The sequence below is a fragment of the Pyrgilauda ruficollis genome, unplaced genomic scaffold, assembly GCF_017590135.1.
Source record: "Pyrgilauda ruficollis isolate IOZ18807 unplaced genomic scaffold, ASM1759013v1 scaffold167, whole genome shotgun sequence".
NCBI classification, from domain to species: domain Eukaryota; kingdom Metazoa; phylum Chordata; class Aves; order Passeriformes; family Passeridae; genus Pyrgilauda; species Pyrgilauda ruficollis.
In genome coordinates, this window is record NW_024515542.1 from 684,209 (window position 1) to 708,224 (window position 24,016).

Consider the following 24,016-nt stretch of genomic DNA (forward strand, 5'->3'; position numbering starts at 1 on the left):
GGAAGAGAGGAGGAGGTAAAGCATGGTGTTTCATGTCCAGCTGGGCTTAAAACTATGGCAGGCTCATCTGTTCCCTGAGCTGTCCCTATGCATAAGATTCAGAGAAACTGCAATGTGAGCAACAAGAAGAGCTGTAACCCTTAATCACAGCAAAAATTTCACAGGTCCATCTTTCTTTAGCTTCTTTTCCCTGTCTCACAGATGTGGCTCCATAATCTCAGATTCAGTGATTTTCCTGCCAAAAAACTCTGGTTTGAGCTGAGCTGGACTGTAGAGGACATAGAAGTATTTTGGGTTTTTTAGAAAGGAATGTCACTGGAAAATCTTTTCCATTATTTCTCATAGATATTTCATGACAATGATACAAAGAAGGTATTTGAGAACATTTAGCTTAACCCATTTTTTGCTATGAGAAAATATGAAGCTGAATCCAAGTGAATGGATGTTTGTACAAATTTAAAGAGGAAAATAAATGTGTGACAGGGATCCTCCTGACAAAGGAGATCAGTCCTCCCTTGGGCAAATAACAAGATTCTGCTAAAAGAGAGACATTTCTAGAAACTGGAGAGATTAACAGAGAGAAAAGAGCAAGTAAAAGACAGCCAAGACACAGACAAAATCACAGAATTAATTACGTTGGAAAATAGCTTTGAGATCATAGAGCCCAACCTATGACCAAACACCACGTCAACCAAACTATGGCACTAAGCGCCACACCCAGCCTTTCCTTTAACACCTCCAAGTGACTTCACGACATTCCTGGACAGCCCATTCCAATATCTAGTCACTCTTTCTGTGAAGAACCTCCCCTGGTGCAGTTTGAGACTATGTCCTCTCATCCTGTCACTGGCTGTCTGGGAGACTAGGCTGATTCCCACCTGACTACAGTCTCCTTTCAAGGAATTGTAGCAAGTGAGCTGAGACTCATTTTCTCGAGGCTCAGTCTGTCTTCACAGGACTTGTACTCCAGACCCTTCCCCAGCTCTGTTGCCCTTCTCTGAACACACTCAAGCACCTCAATGTCCTTCCTAAATTGAGGGGTCCAAAACTGACCCCAGCACTCGAGGTCTCGCCTCACCAGTGCCCAGTACAGGAGGACAGTCACTGCTCTGGTTCTACTGTCCACACAGTTCTGACCCAGGCCAGCTGGGCCTTCTGGACCACCTGGACACAACTCGCTCATGTTCAGCCAGCTATCGACAAGCACTCCCAGGCACTGTTTTTGCCACTCCATTCCCAGCCACCCCATTCCCAGCCTGCAGCTCTGAATGGGATTGTTGTGGCCAAAGTGCAGGACCCAGCACTTGGCCTTATTGAACCTCATGCCATTGGGGTTGGACAATCAACCCAGCCTGTCCAGGTCCCTCTGCAGAGCTTTCCTACCCTCCTGAAGATCAACACTCCCGTGTAACTTGGTATCATTCACATATTTGCTAATGATAGACTCAATCCTCTCATCCAGATCATCAGTAAAGATAATTAAATGGGACTGGGCCAACACTGATTCTCGAGAGAACATGAACAAAAAAACTCCAACTTTCTGGGAACTAGAGGAAGTTAAAGAGTTGGTCGCAATTGAAAAAAAAAAAAAAAAAAGAAGGTAGGGTACAGCAATATAGAGTATTTGCAAAGATACAATGGGCAGGGAGATATTTGCTTATAAACTTTTAAATTTTTATTCTGTCAAGTGCAATAATTTCTCATTTTCTCATTTTCAAAGGCTACTGTTTTAGCTTATACTCTAATAAATAAAGTCCTTTGGCCTTCTTATGCCAATTTGATTTCAAGGTATACTCAGACTCAAGGCTTAAAGCAGCAACAAGAGTAGTTCCTGAGCTTTTAAAAGCATGCTACTGTAGGTAAGAGATTTAAAATACTCAAGTAGTTAAAAGATCAAGCTCACCTTTCAGAAGAATTTTTTTTATTCAATAAAGAAAAACTTATGAACAGATGAGTTTACAACAAGACAAAATTCACCTTAAAATCAAATTCGAAAGCTTACTGTGGTTCCCAAGCTCTAGAGAGTTAAGCATTTGCTGCATTCTTGGTATATACAGCTAGTCCTCATTTCTGAAAATCTTTCCATTAAGGTTCTGAAAAGTTTTAGCTCACAGTTAAACAGAATGGTGTTTTTTCTAACAGATCTCTTAAAGTACAAAGACACAGTTCACCTAATATGGTGAAAAACATAAGGAGGTAAATTCAAACGGTAGATATTGACAGAGACGTGTAGCACAATGGAGAGGTAAGAAGAAAGAGAAATCTGAATAATTGCATAAAATCTAGCTCTCTCCAGTTTCATCCTGGAAATCCAGTTGTCACCCTCTAACACTTACAGCACAAAGATGCAAGTAAAAGAGCTAAAGCAGAAATCTTTGTCAGTAAAGTAGCTTTCTAATTTCTCATGTGGCCCTGAAAAATTCAGTGCTGTTGAAAGTTGATGAACCACACCCATTTGCAAGCTTTGCCCTAACTCTGTTCTGCCTGATCTCTGTTTCTGAGATCAGAAGCCAGAATTGTTTAATGACAAGTATCAGCTTTTGTTCACAAACACAAGTTTAAATGTTAATTGTGCTACACTCACTGGACTTGTACCCAAGAGAGGGCCCAGAATTCTAAAAGATGCTGTAAAAGAACCCTGTACTACTTTAAAATTGTACAGGATCAGCATCTTTTCTAGGCTTATTCAAAGAGACTTCAACCTTTGCAGCTGAGCAACGGGGGAATCAGCAAAGGGAGGAGTGAAAAAGCCCTTCTGTGTCAGTTAGGTCTTTCACATATCACTAAATTCCAACCTTTAAAAAAAAAAAAAAAGGCGCTTGGTGGCATTTATACAGACAAATTTACCAGTATTAAAAAAAATCACACAATGCCAAAGAGAGAACTGTTCACACCATATATAAACACTGCTAATTATTAAAGTAATCAACAGTATATTACTAGATTATACTGAGACATGAGAGTCATAGTATAAAATACAGGCATTTTTTGTGTAGAATTTGTCATATCTGGCGGGAAACTCTATCCTAATACTTCCTTTGAAGCATAAAACCCAACATGGCTGAACTCATTTTTTGTTCAGTGCAAGTATAAAATGAACTTCTCTAAATACAGCTATATTGTTGGCTATTAATTTTGCCCATGGCATACTGGTTAAGAACAAAACAGTTGGTCAGACACCACAGTAATGCATTAATGGGTTGCCTGAAGGAGTGATTGCTTAGGAGAGAGTTAGGATAACAGGCTTCACTACTTCTGTTACTTTAACCAATTTTCCAGCTCTCATATGTGAGGAGTTCTTACCAGCACACTAATGTTTTCAAACTGTTTCTGAGGCTGATTCTGAAGTCAGTAAGCAATGAGTTTGGATTTGGAAATCTCCTTGTCACTTTTTCCACTACTGCATTCTGGCTTGGAGAAAACAAACCAAGTGCTGTAGTTCAATCTATCCCCTTTTCTACATTCTGTCTTTCAAAGTTGTCTTGTGTAAATAAAAACAATCCTTACAGTGCTCTTCAAATCAGGAATTAGCATTGATGCTATTTATGAAAATTTTTTGCAGATATCTCTTAGAGTGTTCATGTTTACTGAGACAGAATAAGCTGCACATTCACTAAGCTTGGGATGATTTCTGGCATTTTCCCACTGTAATAGAATGCTGGAAAAGTTCTATATTTAATTTTGGCAATGGTTGGACTGAATAATTTTCCTCTACTTAATAATTTTATCAAAATTGTAAGGTTTTTCCTTGTTTTTCAAAGAATGAGACATGGACATCAAAAGAAAACAACTGGGAAACTTTCACTACATAATGATACCATCAACTCACAGCATGGCTTCAGTTGGAGAACCTGATTATGTTACACACATTCCTTGTGTGCACAAAGAAGCATTTTACCATAAAGAAAAAGACATGTTCTGTGAAGAAATATTGATGTGTATGGCATGGTATAGACCTGTGGAGCACTCCCTGATACAACATGAACATCAGCAATGGTTTGTTGTTGTGGACCTCAGTCATATTTCTGAATTGAGCTGGTGTCTATGAATGTGGGACTAAACTTCAGCCAACATGGTCACAGAACTTGTGGTACTCAATGTAACTCATTAACATCAAAATCAGGTATTCCTGCTTACCATGCACAGTACAGATTCACACACAGATATGCATATACAATTAACATTTATAAGGACATGTGTATGCGTGTATATACTTGCATATATTTAAACATCAGGACAAAATTCAAGTATCTACTCACAGGAATTCCCTTGGTGCAACAAAAAATACAACACTAGATTTTGCTTTCTTATAATGGAATAATGCACAGTGTATCTTCCTCTTTTATTAAAGAGAGATGAATATTCTCCTTCTGTGAGTCTACCCTGAAAGCGTCATATGATGTTTTCATAAAAAGAAATTGTACATTCATTTTAAAAAGAAGATGTGTGTTTATTTTCTGCACATGAAGCATGTAATTGTGATAAAAAATCAGTACGTATATTATCCTTATATCCTAGAAGAGCTATCACCACAGATTAAGTTTGCCAGAAAAGAAGCCAGAGGAAAAAAAAATGTATGAAAGAGCAAAAATATTTATCTATGTATCTCCATTTAAATGCATCTGGTTTTATGAAGATATACTGTTTTAATTAGGAGAGTTTTCTATGCTTATATATGATTCTCCACATGGAAGAAAAATTAAGTACAAACCAAAATAGACAGTACAATGCCTAGTTCATGGTTTTAAGGAAACACTTACAGATCACTGTAGACAAGGCCATAAATCTGTGCTGTGCTGTGATGGTAGATTCCTCTCAGGATAATTAGAAGGAGGATAACAACAAAAGCTGGAAGCCCCCAGCTCAAAAGGAAGTAAAGCAGATAGCGCCTTTCTGTGTGTTCATCATTCATCACAAGGACATACCAGAAATTAACTGCCTGAAGAATAAAGCACAAAAACAATCAGTAGACTTGCTGGTTATAAACTATGCTAAAAAATTAATCACTCTGAAGGTCACAATGCAACGTATTTCTGCCCTGGTGCAGGTGTATGTATAAACACCATTCAACAAAAATACTTTGTCCTCGCTTTTTCTCCTTAAGTAATGAAAAGACATTATAAAAACAATATGCTTATTTATAAAACTATTTTGAATTAGACTAACAGAGAAAGAGACACCCTGTTCAGTAGAGAACACTATTTTTGTGATGTAAAAATAGCTTTTTGGGGCAAAAGTAACTTTTTTCTCTAAATATTCATACCTTCACATAGAAGACTGGCATATAGTATTTCTAAATCTTATCTGTATTTAATATTTTTATCTTATTGTTCAGCTGTATGTATCTTGTAGGAAACACACTACACCCCTTTGATGGTTCTGTTATCCTGTTCTGGGCTCAGCAGTACAATACAGACATGGAGCAAGTCCAGCAATGGTTCATGAGGATGATAGAGGGATGAAAAACTTCTCCCATGAGGGGAGGCTGAGGGAGCTGTGGCTGTTCAGGCTGGAAAGAGGATGCTCAGTGGGATCATATCCATATATATAAACATCTGATAGGAGTCAGTGACTAAGAATGAGACACTCTCCTCAGTGATACCCAGTGGTGGGGCAAGAGGCAATGGGTCCAAATCAACATACAAAAAGCTCCATCTGCATTAAAGAAAAAGCTTTCTTATTGTGAGGGTGGTCAAACACCGGGCCAAGATGCCCAGAGAGGTTGTGAAGTATGCATCCTTAGATAATCAAAACCAAACTGACCATGGTCCTGAGCAACCTGCCCTAGCTTTTTGAGGTAAGGTGTTGCACTAGACAGCCTCAAGGTACCCCTAAAACTTCAACAGTTCTATGATTCTGTGTAATATATGCATAACAGTTTGAGAATAAATTGCAAATAAATGAATGTAAACACACAAGCATCTCTAAAACAGTCTGTGTTTTCTTATGATCAACTTATCATCAAACAGCATAATGTGATTTAAAACCTTGTATGAATCAAAATAGTGGAATAGCTGAAACCCCTTGGAGGAACTGATAGTATGAGTAAGGAAACCCTTCAAGTAAAACAGAATACTTAACATATAGCTTGGACATTTGAATTTTCTTCAAGATGTTCATAGTAGAAACAGTGTCATGGGTGAGCATTTTTTTAAAGCACATGTACACACTACTGTCTAATAAACAACTAAGCTATCCATATTTTTTTTTTAATTTTTCTTCACTTTCTCCACTTCAAAAATGTTATACCACCTACAGGTCCACATGCTATATTATGATTTCTGGCCTTTTATATGAGGGCATAAGGGATTAATTGCCTTTTTCTGCACATAAGGTATCTAATTCGAGCTTGTGCCTTTAAGCATGTCTTGTCAGTCAGTGGAGACAGGACAGGCACATTCAGGCACTCATTAATCCTTACCCAAGCACAATAATCTCTCTCTGTGGCTTAGGGTTTCATATAATAATGCGGATTTACATGCTTCATTTTCAGCCATCTATTGTAAGGATAAGTAAAAATTAATATACTGTGACAAGGCAATGCAACATGATTATTTTATTGAGGGAAATTTTACACATTTTCCTCAGCCATGGGCTTGTCTACCTCTTTGTTCAGGAACACCTAATTTTCCCATTAAAGTGCTTAATTAGTTGTTTCTGGATTCCTATGTAGGTCGAATTTGTTACCTATAATTTCAGATTTTTTTCTGTGATTTATATGGTATGAATATGCAATAGTTTTTCTCATTGACAATAAAGCACACTGCATGGTAGCAACTTGTTTAAAAAAGTATTAGTAACTGTTTTAAATGCATTTTTTAGAGAATGAGATTTCATAGTTATATCCCGTGTATACAATTATATTAATTATATAATAACTATTATGCCTTTTTTGGTTTTTGTTTGGTGATTGGTGCTATATGAACAAAGGCAAAGTTTATTTTCTTTAAAAGATCACAGGTAAATCCCACCACATAATTGTAACTATCCTGTGTAGGTTGAAAGAACACAGAAAAACTATTAATTCCATTGCTGGACATGCATAGGAAGAAAATATTAATCAGATGAAAATTGTATTTGGACAAAAAATCCACAGCGTGTGGAAAGATTTGGCTGTTCTGTTCACTTTTATGTGGGACTGAAAACACATTGAAAATTCTGTTTGTCACTTCATGTCAGTAAACACACTTCAGTTACATGCCTTTATAGTGCTGGCTAGGCTGTGTCTCACTGAAAGCACTTCCAGACAGCAAAATGCTTGAACTATATAGGCCATTACACTCAGAGACTGTTGGTTCTAACAATTCTGACAACCTGGTGAACATTGTTCTCAGTCACCCAACTGAAATTGCTTTCTATGAAGTCATACCTCATGTCCGTGTTCTGTGTTTGGTTAGCCATATTTAGTTATCTCACCTCATTTATCACAGCATAAACTTAATACCACAGCTGCTGTAAAGGTGTAAGTGAGGTTGGATTATCCATATTTTCTGCACAGTCACATATGTACTTTGATAATTACTAGTTCTTATCACCTCCCATCACTGCTGGGGGTTGGGGGAAGGAACTCTTCTGCGGAGAAGGGGCTTGTTCTGGGTCAGTGTAGTGTGGTGGAGGGAGCACTTGGGTGATGCTGATTCTGTGTGAATAGTTCACCTCTTCTTGTACCCTCTGTCAGTATTGTTGTTGTACTGTTTGTTCCCTTGTCTCATTGCTGTTTCTAGCACATTGCTCTTCTCTCAACCCATGCTCTTTGCAGGGCAGAGGGAGGGGGAGGCTGGGAGCAAGAGAGCAGGGCATGGATTCAATGGGAGAATAAAAATTAAACTGGAGAATACCAGTCCTAAATGAGGACAACAAAGTTGCTCGAAGTCTCATCTCCAAACTGCCCTTGAACACTTCCAGGGATGAAGTAGCCACAACTTGGCAACCTGGGCAACTGTTCCAGTGCCCCACCACCAGTGATAATCTGTAGATAGCTGACAAAGAACAAGTGCAAAATACTTTATTTAAAGTCATTTCCAATTCAGTAGGAAAACTTCTATTTTCCTTCTTTCTTCTTTTTACAAATAGTTGGAGGTGTCATTTTATAATAATTTTATGCTTTTATATAATTCCTTTTTTGAAGCTGTTAAGCAGTCTACAAATTATTCTTTACAAAATAATTATTATTTACAAAATAATTTAGAGTTGTTAACCTACAAGAACATAATTTGCCAAGCAAACAAGTTTCTCTATTGAGGCCATCTACATGTAAGTTGCTAAGGCTGATGAGCACAGCTGAGCTGTTGGAGAGGCCACTGGGGCTCTCAATGAATATGAGCCTGACATATCCCAGGAAAATGCCACATATCACATGAATATTACTGGGAGAGAAAGCTGCTTTTAGATGCATAGATATATAAAACTATATGCTGTAACAAATGTGCTTGGGGCAAATCCTCTTAAATTAACAGAAAAATAAATCACTTAACTCAAATACTGGTGCTAAATATACATTTCTAAATGAGAGCATAATAATGTATTTTTTCTAGTAACTCCAGAGCTTGTTACTTTGACTAACTTACAACTAGTAATTTTACATAACTAATTTGAATGTTCATGGAATTCCATATTAGTTCAATTGTTTTTTCCACCATTTACTTTTCTAGAATACATCAAATGAGCAACAGAGCTGTGAGTAGTCTGGAGCAGTAGACTGATGAGGAATGCTGAGGGAGCTGGGGGTGTTCAGCCTAGACAAAAGGATGGGGGGACATAGTTTAGTTGTGGACTTAGCAGTACTGAGTTAACAGTTGAACTTGATAATACTAAAGGGCTTCTTCTAAATTATTTTATGATTATATTAAAAAAATGGCAATAATTATGAATACATATATTGTATATTTTAATGCAAACTTGTGAAGGAATGTTTGTCATGTTATACAAGTTTAATGACTAAAATACCACTGACTCAACAAACTACAGTGTAGTTTACATTTACACTTCACTTGTAAGAGACTGCTTCAAAAGACCAAATAAGAGACATTTAGAAAAACTGTTAAGAGTAAGAAAAATAATTCTTCCTTGCTCTGAGACAATTCTTTGTTGTTCTGAGAATGAATAGTTGTAATGGAAACAAGATGAAAAAGTCTTTACAGTGTTTGTATATTTACCCTTGGAATTGTGTCACTGTAGATTTAATAAAAGTCATCTAAAGCCTTGGCCTTCTAGTAGCATTGAATTTCAGTGCTCTATATCTCTCTTATATATAGATATACAGATATGCATATATATATGCACTAAAATAAAATAGAAATAAAGTCTAAATAAATCAGTTACTTTTACAGATGTTTTGGGAAAATTATAAAAAGGACTAAGAAACCAACCTGAATAAGCATCAAGCTGAACTGGCAGAGGTAAAGGTAATGGGTAACAGATGCGAGGGCAAAGCAGCTTTCCTCTGAGATATGCTGGCTCATGTAAGCAGAGGCCAGAAATGAAACCTGCCAGGGAAAAAAAGAATACATGCATATTGGAATTAAGCAGAATTAATTTAATATTAACAATAAGGGGAAAAATAGTTTGGAAGTAAAACATACACTAAATTATTATTTCAGAGACTCAGGAAATATATCTTGAATATCTTGGACATTTAATATTCACCCAAAAGAAGTTATGCGTAAGCACTGTCAACCCCTAAAGCAGTTGGATTTGCTGAAGCCTTAGTTGACAAGCTGTGGTCTTACACCTAGGTATATTTTTGGCTGGAATGGAAAAGAATATTGATACTGCACTGATGTTCTTGTTGTTGCTAGATAATGTTTATCTGAAGTCTAGGGCTTTTTAATTTTCCATGCTCTCCCAGATAGCAGGTGCTATACCACTCTTAAATTACTTTTTTTTTTTTTTTTTTACAACTCTGACACCTGAGACTATGCTATGGGCAAGGGTCAAGCTTGAAGAATGAAGAAGCACACCTGAGAGGGAGGGTATGTGTGGGTAAAGAGTCAGGAGAGGCACCCATGGGCCATCTGGAGCTGCCTGCTGTGAAGGTACCCCAGTCCCAGCAGTGACAGTCTCAGGTGGCACATGTGTAACCCCTTAAGTAGTGTGAGAATGTTCAGGCAGTGGCCTCTCCACACACTGTCCCCTTACATGACAAGACTACGAGAGACTAAATATTTATTGTTTAAAATTGTTCCTATGCAACATTAGACAGGTTTTGCAATTGGGGTGCAGATTTTCCTGTATAAGACTAAGAGAGATGTTATCTTCTGATTTTAATAAATCCAGCTATTTTATCAAGTAAACAAACAAACTCGAGGCATTTACTGTCTTCAGGCTGTCAGACTTGTAGGAATATAATACATCAGCCCCTAAGATAGGGGCAGTATCTTGTCCAATACTGGACAAAAGGGAAGAAGCAACTATTCCTTTGTCTAATACCATACCAGGATTTCACATAAACAAGGCAGTTCAATTTGGTTTTTTTCCACAGATATGCCAAATGTCAAAGGACTATATGTTGGCTGGGTAAGTAGCCAATGCATTGTCTAAGGAACAAAGGTATTCCAACTCTGACTGCAAGGAATGAAGCTAGACAATTTCAACATAGCATTTTAAATTAAAACACAACTCAGAAACCTTAAGCTCTGTCTTCTGTAAATTTCTTTGCAGAAGAAATGGCTCTACAAGCAAAATTCGTAAAAGACTTAAAGTGTTCACATAAAGAAAGGTTCTACTCATCCACTGTGCTGATCATTTTCTCTTTGCCTGACAAGAAGTACTACTTTTTTGACCAACAGCCCATTGACTTGTTAGTATCAGAAAGTAATGGGCTCTGGAGACAGATTTTATGTACAGTAGATGGGATAGGTAAGAAAGTTAAAGTAAATTAAGTGATTTGGGATCCATGTGGACACTGTATTTGCAACAAAATACTCATATGGTACTGAGTAACCCTTACACAGTCTCTTTATCATAAAAATACCCTTATAAAGACAGTATAATGTTACCTCACCATGAAATTGAAAAATAACAATGAACAACTGGGGAACAAGTGGACTAAAAATAATTATGAAAAGCATTTCAAAATCTAAAGACAAAAAATGCACATTCAATATTTTATGTGGTATTTATCAGCTTCTGCTGGGAACTGGCATCTAAATCATGGCCACATAATCATTCAGTTATTAAGAGGTTAACACATAGATTAGTAAGGACTGGTCTTTGTGAAATTCAGAAACTGCTGAAAGAAATCCCATCATCTGGAGTAGGTTACACACAATTGAAATATGTCTGCAATAGCTGCCATCCATAATGGATAAAAAAGAAGTGTTTGTGGAAACAACCCCACAGTACCAGCTCTCTTGAACACTACCAATAGTAATTTGTGTAAGACTTGAACAAATACTGCCCACTGACAATAAGCATCTGGGTGGAAAGGCTTTATAACCTTTTGCTCTCTGAAGGTTTGTGTATATGTCAAGGATAGACTGCTAGACTAGAGTCAAATAGAGGATGCAAACACAAAAGCAGACTGATGGAGTCAGTCTTTTGGACTGAATGTTGGCTTGAAAGCATTTTGCATTTATAACCAAGAAACACTCCTAACACTCTCCTGTGCTTCAAGAAAAAGAAGGTTTTGCATATTAAAAAAAAAAGGAGTATATCACTATATCAAAAGTTTTCCAATTAAAACAATGCAAAGAGTCTAAATATGTGCTAAAAAAGCGTATCTTTGACAGAAACTGACTTTTCTTAAAGGAACAAGACAGCAATGGCTGGAGTAATCCCTCAGCTAAGAATTCACTGTACTTAGTGGCCTTAGAGTATTTTAGAAAAAAAAAAAAAAGGCAAAAAATAAAATTTTCATAGACTTGTTATCTTGTATCTTGGTTGGAAGCTACAAGTAAGAGTTTATAACACAAAAAAACCCACAAACCAACAAATATGCCTTCCCAATAAAGTGTTCCTTAGACTAATTGCCTCATGTCTTCTGTGCCTCACTTAGTTATTAACTGTAGGCTTCAACCTTTTATAACAAGGAACTTATTACTTTAATAACAAAAATATGTGCCATCTATTGGAACAAGTTGTTCACTCTTGGATCTTTAAAATATATGCTTATTATATTACAAATTGTCCAGAGCTCTTTTTACAGAGAACTTACAGTTTAAATAGCCCTTTTCAATCTTTATATACTGACATTTAGTTCTATGCTGAAAAAATAACATAATACTTCTTCCTCATTCTTATCAAGGTGATCAGTTGTGGTGGTTTTATATTGGAGGCACTCATAGAAGTGACTTTCTAAGAGAAGCTGCTAGCAGTTTCCTCCATGTCTGACAAAAAGACCAATCACTAATTAGCTTCAAGAATTAAATGGCAATCCATTAAACCACTAAGAAAACTGCACATGCCTCTGTGAATACACATATTAAAGATGAAAAAAGTGCAGGAGGATTTCTTTCCTTTCCAGTCTGGCAGCAGGTAACAAGGCCGGCCTGGCCCCCGTCTTGGCCGGCCCAACCCAGACAGCCCCTGCCCCAAGGCAGCACCCCTTCCTGGGGAGCCCACTGGGCCCCATCGGCTCTCAGACACGGGGAGGACAGGCCGTGGGGCCGAGGCCAGGCTACAGCTCCCAACATCTTGCCACTACTGAGCCCTGCCTCGCCAGCAGCCCAGGCCGAGCTGGGGTCCGCTGAGCCCCAGGAGCAGCCAGGGCCAGGGCGGCTCGGCCAAGATTCTGCCGCTGTTAGGGTTTGCCCACAACCACTGGGCAGGGGGAGGAGAAGCCATCAGCCCTGGTGTGCTGCTGCTGAGTTCTGGTCTAGCTGCTAAGATCCTAGCTGCCAAGATCCTAGCTGCCCCCTCCAGGCCAGCTGCAGCTCCAGCCGAAAGCTGCTGAGCCTGGCTGGGGTCAGGCGCCCATCTGCAGGCCCCAGGTGAGATATTAACACTTTCAGTTCTTCAATCCTCCCTTGAGTGAGAGAAAAAACAGACTGCACGCACGTAGAGGAACAACATGAAGACACCAAGGTCAGTGAAGAGGAAGTCAAGTCCCAGATGGGAGAGATGAGGAGATGCTGAAATCCTCTTGTAAAGCTATGGAGAAGAATGTAATTGACACATCAGACCCTTTGTTCCCTAAAACTCATAGAAGAAATATGGGGAAATGGATTGTTCAAACCTGTGCTGAAGCAGGCAATGTTGAAATAGCTATGAATTTGAGAAGTTTGAACAGAGAGAAGAATTATGAAACGCCTGCGCCCCCAGGGAGAAAAGAAGATCTCTGTTCACAGAGTTGAAGATGATCTGAGAGACAGATAAAGAGAACCTTTGCTTTTGAACAGCTCATCCTTAAAACAGTCCCCCATAACTTGACAAGGCCCATAAACACAGCTGTGGGGAAAAACTGTGCAAAACAGGAGGAACTTCACGACTGCAGATTTTCTGGGTGGCTACTATTCGTGAAAATTAGAAACCATGAGAGAACTATTTTCTGGTGGAGCAGTCTCCATAAATTAACAAGAGGGACTTCTCTCCCTAAGTGAACTGAAGAAAGACTATTCTAGAAGTGATAAACTGACTGAATTGTTTCTGTATGTTGTTAGTGAGAAAGAAAAAGTTGTAGGAGGGAGGAAAAGTGTTTTAAAGGTCTTATTCTGATTCTTAGTATTCTTTCTTTTAGTCACTGTTAATAAAGCTTTCTTCATACCCTTTTTAAGTTTTGAGCCTGCTTTGCCTTCCTCCTAATTCAATCTCTCACAGTAAAACAATAAGCAAGCATATTCTATTGAGTGCACTGGGGTTCGGCCAGCACTGAAAACTTCCAAATCAGTCTTGACCCAAAATTACTTAATTGATAATCCTTTAAGTAGCTCAAGTAGCATATATGGTGATAGCATATAATTCAAAAGGTTCCCCTTGACAAAGTAAAAAAAAAAAAATTAAAAATTAAGATAAATAAATGCACTTGCATAAAACAGCAAAAAGCTCTTTGACAGGGACCCCATCTGAAAGTCATTTACTCAGTTAATCAAAGGACACTGCAATTCTTTTTAAACTTTAAGACATTTATCTACCAATTATTTGAAGGAAATTATTACCAGGCGATTCCATCTAAGTCATCAACACCAAACTATAAATGAGTAACATGAGAAGATTTACAAAATTATATGTTCCTATATTGTCTTAGTTTGCAAATGCAAGATGTGGCCGGTGGTGTCTATTCTATTGCCATCTGTTAGAGATAGGGCAGTTATCTTCTATTAACTGGGCCACCTGTTAAAACCAGGTGGGGCAGTTTTCTTTATCTCTTCCAGAACCCATCTTCCCTCCAGGGAGATATCTTCTGTTAATGGGCCACAGAGTGTCACTGCATGACTGACAAAATTACATCAGTCCATTGTGAAATGCTTCACCCAGGGGGAAGAGCCAAGTGTTCCTAACTGGATATAATCTGATATTTAGAACACCACAGGATTTCCCCTGGATTTCCAGAGCAGCCTTTTCCTATTGGATTGCCAGAGGAAGACCAAGCCCATCTACACCACCACTGGACCTTCAGAGGAAAATTACACCCTTCTACAGGATCACTGCTCCAACAGAACCTGGCACTCCAGGAGGACTGCAGCCATGATTTAGTTGGACTGCTACCAACACCCTAACCCACAGGGTGTCAGGTTGTAATCTCACTCTGTCAGTGTTGTTTTGTATTACTGCAATTTTATTTTTATTTTTCCTGCTCCCATATCTTTGTCTGAGAGCCCCCTTAATTTCAAAGTTATAATAATTCGGAGGGAAGGGGGTTTACATTTTTCATTTCAAGAGAGGGTCCTGCCTTCCTTAGCAGACACCTGTCTTTTCAAACCAAGACATATATGAAGAGTATTTTTGCACTGCTGTTTCCAAGGAATAAGCTGTAACTGAACATCACTCCTCTACTAGCTGAGATCTGCTTCTAGTTTGCAGCCTACACTTTTTTATGGTCAGTTTATATATGTTTTTATTTCTGCTTTAAATTTCTCAAGTTACATAGGATTTCCTCCTCCTTGGGGTTTGTACTGTCATGAATTTACAGAAAGCAGTAGTACTCTCCCTCAGGCTCCATTTTTCAAGGTTAATTGAGCCACAACAAGTACTCTGTAAAGATGCCTAAACTGATCTGGACAGCAAAAGCAGTTTAGCTCCATGAATGCACCATCTACCTAGATCAATTTACCTTGTTTCTCACAGTAACCCTACATACTGAAATGTATGTGAAAACTTGTGAAAAATGTGAAAACTTGTCCTTGTGAAAAAAGTCTTTGCACTTATGCTCCAATTTCATTGTCCTTTTCTTTTTTTCTTTTTCAGGTGACACATTGATTCTATCCTTCATGAAAACACTTAGGGTTGGATGGTGAAAAGCTGCAGAGGTTTCACAAGATTCTCATCCAGCACTTTCCTTATCTCCTATATACCATGAAAAAACTTCTGATCACAGTCATAGATTCACAGAATAATTGGGAAGGGACCTTAGATATCATCTAGTTCCAAAATCTCTGTCATGGGCACTGACACCTTCCATTATACCAGTTTGCTTTAAACCCCATCCAGCCCAGCCTTGAACACTTCCAGGGAAGGGGCAGCTACAGCTTTTCTGGACAATCTGTGCCAGTTCCTCACCACCATCACAGCAAATAATATTTTCCTAATATCTAAACTTACTGTCAGTTTTAATCCTTTCCCCTTGCTCTGTCACTACGTACTCTCGTAAACTGTTTCTCTCTATCTGTCTTGTATGTTCTCTTCAGGTACTGGATGGCCACAATGAGGTTACCCCAAAGCCAGACTGAGCAGTTCCAACTCTCCTAGCTTTTCCTCATACGAGAGATGTTCCATCCCTTTAATCATCTTGGTGGACTTGCCCCAATAGGTCCATGCCCCTTCTGGGCTGGAAACCTCAGACATGATTGGGGTCTCATGAGAGCAGAGTGGAGGGGCCAAATACTGTCCCTCAGCCTGCTGGACACACTGCTTTGTGCAGCCCAGGATGCAGCTGTCTTTTTTGGCAGGTACATAGTACTACCTCAGTGATCATCACTCAGTGATCATCCAGTGATCACCAGTGGTACACACAGCTTTCTTTCCTATTTTTAATCAACTCCTTCTTGGTGCAGAATTTTGCTGGTAAGCCACAAGTTATGACTGTTCAACCTGTTCGAGAAAATATTCCTTTATTTCATTCTCCAGTCTTCAAAGCTATTCACAGCTTTCTATATTCTACCCCACTACCCCTTAGTGTCAGTTCTTCTCTACTTCCCACCATTGGTGCATTTTGCATGTTATTTTCTGTCCTACAAACCAGAGCTTTAGAACCAGTGCAATACCTCTCTTTGTCACACTCTCGTTGTTTACTTTTCACCTCTCAGATCTGAGTTCCTAGACTAATCCTCCTCCATTATTATTTTACTAATGATGTGACACATTCTTGTCAAAGAAAATTATCAGACTTGTATGGTATGATCTAATGTGAGTCCTATTCCCTCCGTTATTGATCACTACTGACTTTTGACAGAATTTTTTTAAAATTCTTTGATGCTTCTGATATTGTATTAATGGGCCTCCACTTGCCAATATTAATTTTTTTTTACTATATATTACTCTTAATTTCTTATTTTCCAGTCACATACTGGCACTCAGAAACAAAATATTTTTTAAAAGCACTTGCTGTGAGACCTGCAAGATATTCTACAAGTCTTGTCAAAGTTAGGATTGGGAGCTATTCTGTTTCAAACTATGAATGCACCTATCCTTTGAATGTTCCTTCTCTCTTGGTGTCCATAACCTTCACTCCATGCTACTAACTCTACACCATCTTGACTGTATCTCAGTGGTGACCTTTAATATCACTGTCTTCACTCACAGTGTGAAGATTGAATTTTTTTCTGATTGGAGTCAAATCTAATGTATTTACTTTTCCTGCCCCACTGCAAATTTTTAACAGAATTTTACATTATTCTCTCTTCATTTATATAAAAGAACCCCCACTCAGCTACTATTGGGGCATAGGAGACAGACAGCACTTTGGATGTTACTGGCATAAAAGATTTGGTAATCTTTTGGTAATCAGGATGCCTTGGCAACAGCAAACAGAACTTTGAAGATTACATCAAGACTAGTTGAAGATTACATCATGACTTACTGAAAAAGAAAATTACATCCAGACTTCTGCAAGCAGGAGATGTTGTAAAATGTATGTTTGTTTTTATGTCAATTAACCCAATCATAGTAAAACATTACTAGTCTTCCTCAAATAGTCTATAAGCATATGTAGTCCACAATAGGATTGGATTCTTCTGACCATCTCAGAGTCTCCCCGTCTGTCTCATCATTGCCAATAATTGGTACCTCTATGTGAGGAAAATTACTGGCCTGGCTAGCAGCAGTCAGCGAGCCCCTGGAACTGATCATCATGGTGAGAGAACTGTGTTTGAGCCCACAATCACCTGTCCGCTGCAACATGACATGAAACCATGCTCACCCTTCTGGGCAAGCATGGCTCCCCCATCCCAAAGCACGACCTTAAGCCATTTTTACGATGGGTGTCACACATGCTCCCCAACACCACCCCTTCTTCTGTATTTACTCTCTGCTTCTGGGACAAGGTCGGTGTAAAGCTCTATGACCTGGCTACACTGTGTGGCCATGAGCCAGAGCTATGAATGCTTCCTGCTTAGAGGGCAGTCATGGATGCGATTAAAAAAGAGGGAGGGAGCAAGGAAGCCTGTGAGGGTACTGCTGAGATGGTCCCGGCAACCATGCCGGATTGAAATCTGCCCAGGTCCTGCTCCCCATCCTCTATCCTCATGCCCTCCCTGAGAAATGCCAGGGATAGAACCTGGTCGCCACCTCCAGTCCCACCACCACACCACCAGCAATCCCAGAGCCACCAGAAGCTTATCACTTATGTGGCAGACACTGACTCTAGCAAAGGAGGGGAGCTAGAGCCTTTTGAGCCCAGCCCCGAAAAAGATCCGGACTTATTCCCTTTGGATATGCATAATAATTGGCTACAGATAAAAAAGAAAGCCCTTAAGGACAGGGACTTTGACACAGCAGCAGAAATCTTTTTGGCCCCCGTGTGACTTATCCTTAAGTGGGAAAATCCACAATGGGAGCCCATAGGTCACTTGGAAACTAAGGAACTGCACTGTACCATGGTGGAATATGGACTGGGGTCCCATTACTTTAGTAATTTCTTAAGAGCAACTTTTACTACTCACCTCATGACTCCTCATGATGTTAAGTTTTTGACAAATCTTTTGCTCACACCAACACAATAAGCAATATTTATGGTGCAATGGAAAAAAGGACTGAGAATTTAATTACATGCAAACCAAGCCCTGGCTGCCTTAACTATTGATCACCTTGTGGGGTAGGGGGTGCATACCAATCCTAATGGCCAAGCTGCCTTACCAAGAGAAGCCCTGGAGGGTGTCATAGACACAGCTCATTTGGCATTCCTTAAGGTTCCTGAGCCAAAACCCCACAACAGTCCTTCATAAATATCAAACAAGGTCCACAAGAGTCCTATATGCAGTTTGTGGACAGATTAAAAAAAAACACTGGAGAGAAAAATAGATAATTATCAATCAAGGGAAATTATACTCCTCAAATTGGCCATAGAAAATGCTAATGAAGACTATAAACACTTTTTGAAATCTCTGCTCTCTGAACCCACTTTACTCCAAATGTTGCAAATGTGCAACCACGTGGGGACACTACAACACACCACAGCAACCACATATCAAGCCATGGGGCAAGGCATAGCGGACGCTTTTGCTGCCCTAATTAACCTCTGGAAAGCAGGTGGTTTGTTTTGGCTGTGGGGAATCTAGACACATTAAAAGAGACTGCCAAAAAGCACAAAACCCCCTATACCCTTGCTGTTGGAAAGGCTCCCACTTCGCTAGTCTGTGCCACTCTAAGTTTCACCAGAATGGCCAGCCTTTACAGGGAAACTCATCTTGAAGTGTGGAGCAGCACCATGCAATGACACAAATCCCACAGCCAATGCAGCAACCAGGAGCAACTGTCAACTTCCAACTGTCCCTGCCCCCACCTGCCGGACCACTGAGCTACAACCAGACAACACAGACAATACAGGAATGGACCTGGCAACCTCCAGCACAGTAATGTTGCTTGATTAATCTGCTCATTTGCTTCCCACAGGAGTTTTCAGACCACCAGGACATCATATGCATGCTTTGCTTTTGGACCGATAATCCACTTCGATAACAGGGTTGGTTGTTCTCCCTGGGGCTATTGACTCTGACTCAGTCAGGGAAATAAAAATCACGGCTTGGAGCCCCCACCCACCCTGTGTAGTCCCAGCTGGGAGCAATATAGTTCAACTCATACTTTTCCCAGCAGCACTCCTATCTGCACCCCCAATAGCTGAATAGAGGGAAGGGGGGGTTTGGTTCCACAGGGGGCCCACAGATTTTTTTTTACACAATCTATCACATTTCAGCATCCCACATACAACTGCAAAGTGACTCTGTCTCAGGGCCATCATTTTAACAGAACTGGTTGATACTGGTGCAGATGTGACTGTTACCTCAAAAAGACAATGGCCCAGTGATTGGCCATTAATGACTGTGCCTCAGGTACTCTCAGGGGTGGGTGGGAATAGTCAAAGGTTGCAAAGCCAACACTTGGTGCAAATAACAGGGCCTGATGGCCAGATAGCCACAATTAAACCATTTGTGCTGTCACAGACAACACAGACAATACAGGAATGGACCTGGCAACCTCCAGCACAGTAATGTTGCTTGATTAATCTGCTCATTTGCTTCCCACAGGAGTTTTCAGACCACCAGGACATCATATGCATGCTTTGCTTTTGGACCGATAATCCACTTCGATAACAGGGTTGGTTGTTCTCCCTGGGGCTATTGACTCTGACTCAGTCAGGGAAATAAAAATCACGGCTTGGAGCCCCCACCCACCCTGTGTAGTCCCAGCTGGGAGCAATATAGTTCAACTCATACTTTTCCCAGCAGCACTCCTATCTGCACCCCCAATAGCTGAATAGAGGGAAGGGGGGGTTTGGTTCCACAGGGGGCCCACAGATTTTTTTTTACACAATCTATCACATTTCAGCATCCCACATACAACTGCAAAGTGACTCTGTCTCAGGGCCATCATTTTAACAGAACTGGTTGATACTGGTGCAGATGTGACTGTTACCTCAAAAAGACAATGGCCCAGTGATTGGCCATTAATGACTGTGCCTCAGGTACTCTCAGGGGTGGGTGGGAATAGTCAAAGGTTGCAAAGCCAACACTTGGTGCAAATAACAGGGCCTGATGGCCAGATAGCCACAATTAAGTCAGGGAAATAAAAATCACGGCTTGGAGCCCCCACCCACCCTGTGTAGTCCCAGCTGGGAGCAATATAGTTCAACTCATACTTTTCCCAGCAGCACTCCTATCTGCACCCCCAATAGCTGAATAGAGGGAAGGGGGGGTTTGGTTCCACAGGGGGCCCACAGATTTTTTTTTACACAATCTATCACATTTCAGCATCCCACATACAACTGCAAAGTGACTCTGTCTCAGGGCCATCATTTTAACAGAACTGGTTGATACTGGTGCAGATGTGACTGTTACCTCAAAAAGACAATGGCCCAGTGATTGGCCATTAATGACTGTGCCTCAGGTACTCTCAGGGGTGGGTGGGAATAGTCAAAGGTTGCAAAGCCAACACTTGGTGCAAATAACAGGGCCTGATGGCCAGATAGCCACAATTAAACCATTTGTGCTGTCAATCTCCCTGGTTTTGTAGGGTGGGGATATGTTGACAGTGGGGAATTTTTATGCATTCGAATTTTCATATGGGGGTCATTGGGATACTTGGCACCCCCAAACTGACTTGGAAAACTTCTGACCCTGTGTGGGTGAACCAGTGGTCCCTGTCATTAGACAAACTGCATGTATTACAAGAACTTGTACAGATACAGCTGGAAAAGGGACATATAGTCCCATCTAATAGCCCTTGGAATTCCCCTGTGTTTGTGATCAGAAAGCGATCTGGGGGGTGGAGGCATGACTTGTGGAAAAGAAATGAAGTAATAGAAGAAATGGGAGCCCTCCAACTGGAACTCCCTTCCCCTTCCATGATTCCCCAGAAACTGGCACTGATTGATTTAAAAGATTGTTTCTTTGATATTCTGCTGCATCTGGACAATGCACCAAAATTCAGCTTTTCTGTACTGAGCATTAATATGCAGGCACCACTGATTTAGTATCATTGGGTGGTATTACCCCAATGCATGTGCAACAGCCCCACTACTTGCCAATGGTATCTTGCAAGGACCCTAAGTCCAATCCGGGAATATATGCGTGATGTTCTATTGTATCATTATATGGATGTTATTTTTATCTCTGCAGAAACTGTGATTTGAATGGAAGAAGCAGTGCTGGCTGTCAGCCAGGCTGTTACATCAGCAGGTCTGACCATTGCTTCTGAAAAGGTTCAAAGGACATCCCCATGGAAATATCTGGGCTGGCGCATTGGAATGCACGCTATTTCAGCACAACCTTTGCAAACTGTAACTGAAATCAAAACCCTGCATGATGCACAAAAATTGCCAGGGACCATAAACTGGGTTCGTCCATTGCTTGGAATCTCAAATGTAGATTTGGAGCCATTGTTTGCCTTTTAAAGGGAGAACCTGACTGCTTATCACCTAGACATTTAAACACAAAGGCACAAGCTGTGCTTCTAAAAGTAACTGATGCTATCTCACAGAGCCAATCGGCTTACTGGGCTCCAGAGTTACCACTAAGGTTAATCATTTGAAATCCTGACAGGCAACCACGCACCTTGATATTTCAGTGGGACTCAGAAAAAATCTTAACTCTGTTAATTATCGAATGAGTCTTTTTGCCTAATAATATGTCCAAGACTATTTCCATGCAAGATGAAATGGCCATGCTAATTGTCAAAACTCATCAAAGAATGACTTCATTGGCTGGAAAGGATTTTGACCATACCTTTTTACCTCTTACAATGTTCTATTTGGATTGGTTGCTACCAGTCAGAGAAATCGCAAGTTGCTTTAGCAGATTACCTAGGGCAGATATCTATCAATCCACCTAAGCACAAAATGTTAAGCTGTTCTTTTAATTTGCTCCCAAAGCCAAGGAGAAGTGTTCCTTTGGAAGCTATGACAATATTCACAGATGGTTCTGGGAAAACCCATAAATCAGTGATTGTATGGAGTTATTTTGGAATGGGAGCTTAGCAATGTGATATTGCTGTTGTTGAAGGGTCTCCCCAGGTTGTAGAATTAGCTGCTGTGGTCAGTGTTTCAGAAATTCAGCTCACCTTTTTACCTAATTACTGACCCTAATTGCTGCCTACATCACAGGAATTATGTCTAGAGCAGAAGCCTCTGTTTTAAAACAAGTTAAAAATTATATTCTTTTTTATTGGTTGAAACTATTAGTTTTTCTTTTAGATCAAAGGACTGCTTCTTACTTTGTTATGCATATAGGTCACATTCCAATCTGCCCGGATTTCTTACAGAAGGCAACACCCAGGCAGACTTGTTAATCCTACTGGTGCAACATGTTTTACCAAAGAGAACAGAGCAGGCTCAAGAGAGTCAATAATTTTTTCACCAGAATGCTGGGGCTTTAGTAAGACTTTTTGAGCTCACTCCAGCCCAAGCTTCTAGTATTACTGATTGTCAGTGTTGCTCTATTCCTAATGTGAACACAGGGGTCAACCTGGGAGGTCTACCGAGCCTGCAGATTTGGCAAACAGACGCGACACACGTTCCTGAATTTGGCCATTTGAAATTTGTGCATACTTCTATTGATCACCTTTTCAGGCGATCTGTTTGCCTCAGTCCACATAGGAGAAACAGCAAAGGATGCTTGCCATCATTTCACTGCTGCCTTTGCCACATTAGGAACAGATTAAGAGATATAATGGCCCCACATACATTTCCCATAAAGTCTTAATTTTTTTCTCCTTATGGGGAATTACCCACAAGACAAGCATCCCTCCTCACACATCAGACAGTCCATTATAGAACCCATGGCTCCCTCAAGCATCTCCTGGTCCAACAAAAGGGAGGAGCTGGAGACACACCCACTGAAAGACTACAGAAAGCCCTATATATTTTAATTTTTTGAACTGTTCAATGAAGGACTTAAATCCCCCTATGACTAGGCATTTTGCATCATCCACATTGCATTCCTGCAAGAGGAAACCACCAGTACCCAGAATCTCGTAAAATCCTTGGCCCTTACCATTTAATCACATGGGAAGAGTTTTTGTTTTTATCTCTACAAAGGGACCACACTGGATCCCTGCAAGGAATATGAAATCATTCCAGGAACCTCTACCAGCAGCTGACAGAGGCCAGGACACTACCAACACCTCAGAAGAGGAGGGAGGAAGGGAGGGACCACACTGAGACTGCAATTCCTGACTAACATCTTTTGTCCCTCCAGTAAAGGAAACTGTGATCCTTGGGTTTTGTGTCAGTGTAAAAAGTGAAAATTGGTGGTATCACAGAGCCCTTTTGGCAGAAGCATTTATGATGTGGAGTTACAAATGAGGTATAAGGCCATTGAATTTTTAATTGTAGTAGGCCAAGAGGAAAAGGATAGACCTTGCCTCCCTATTCTCAGGAGGGAAGTTTTGAGGGAATCTGAAAACAGCCATATTTGCAAACAAAACAAATCATTTCCTTATATCTGGCCAGTCCCTGAACGAGCTTGGGAAAGAATAAAAAGGGAATGTGCTAAAAGATATGCTTGGAAACTAAAATCCAAAAAGGGGGGTTTTGCCACAACATAGTCAAGAAAAAACCATGTGGCTAAATCGTATGCTATGCTTATGCTTATTAGAACTGCTTGCTTTTATTTGCACAGCCTGCCCTGTTGACCAACCCAAAACAAATGTTTGGATAATGCTGGCTAATGTAACAAAATAAGATATCCTATGCTTGGCTACTGCATGCCCA

At 40.1% G+C, this 24,016-nt stretch overlaps 1 protein-coding gene across 1 annotated transcript in view; it reads right to left on the reverse strand.

The window, feature by feature from the left end:
• ADGRV1 (adhesion G protein-coupled receptor V1) overlaps window positions 1-24,016 on the reverse strand; it is a 282,378-nt gene that overhangs the window by 63,698 nt on the left and 194,664 nt on the right. The window contains exons 90-91 of the mRNA XM_041463583.1: window positions 9,369-9,485; window positions 4,761-4,939 (exon numbers count right to left, since the gene is read on the reverse strand). Of these exons, the coding sequence (XP_041319517.1) occupies window positions 4,761-4,939; window positions 9,369-9,485 (296 nt within the window). The remainder of the gene's footprint in view (window positions 1-4,760; window positions 4,940-9,368; window positions 9,486-24,016) is intronic.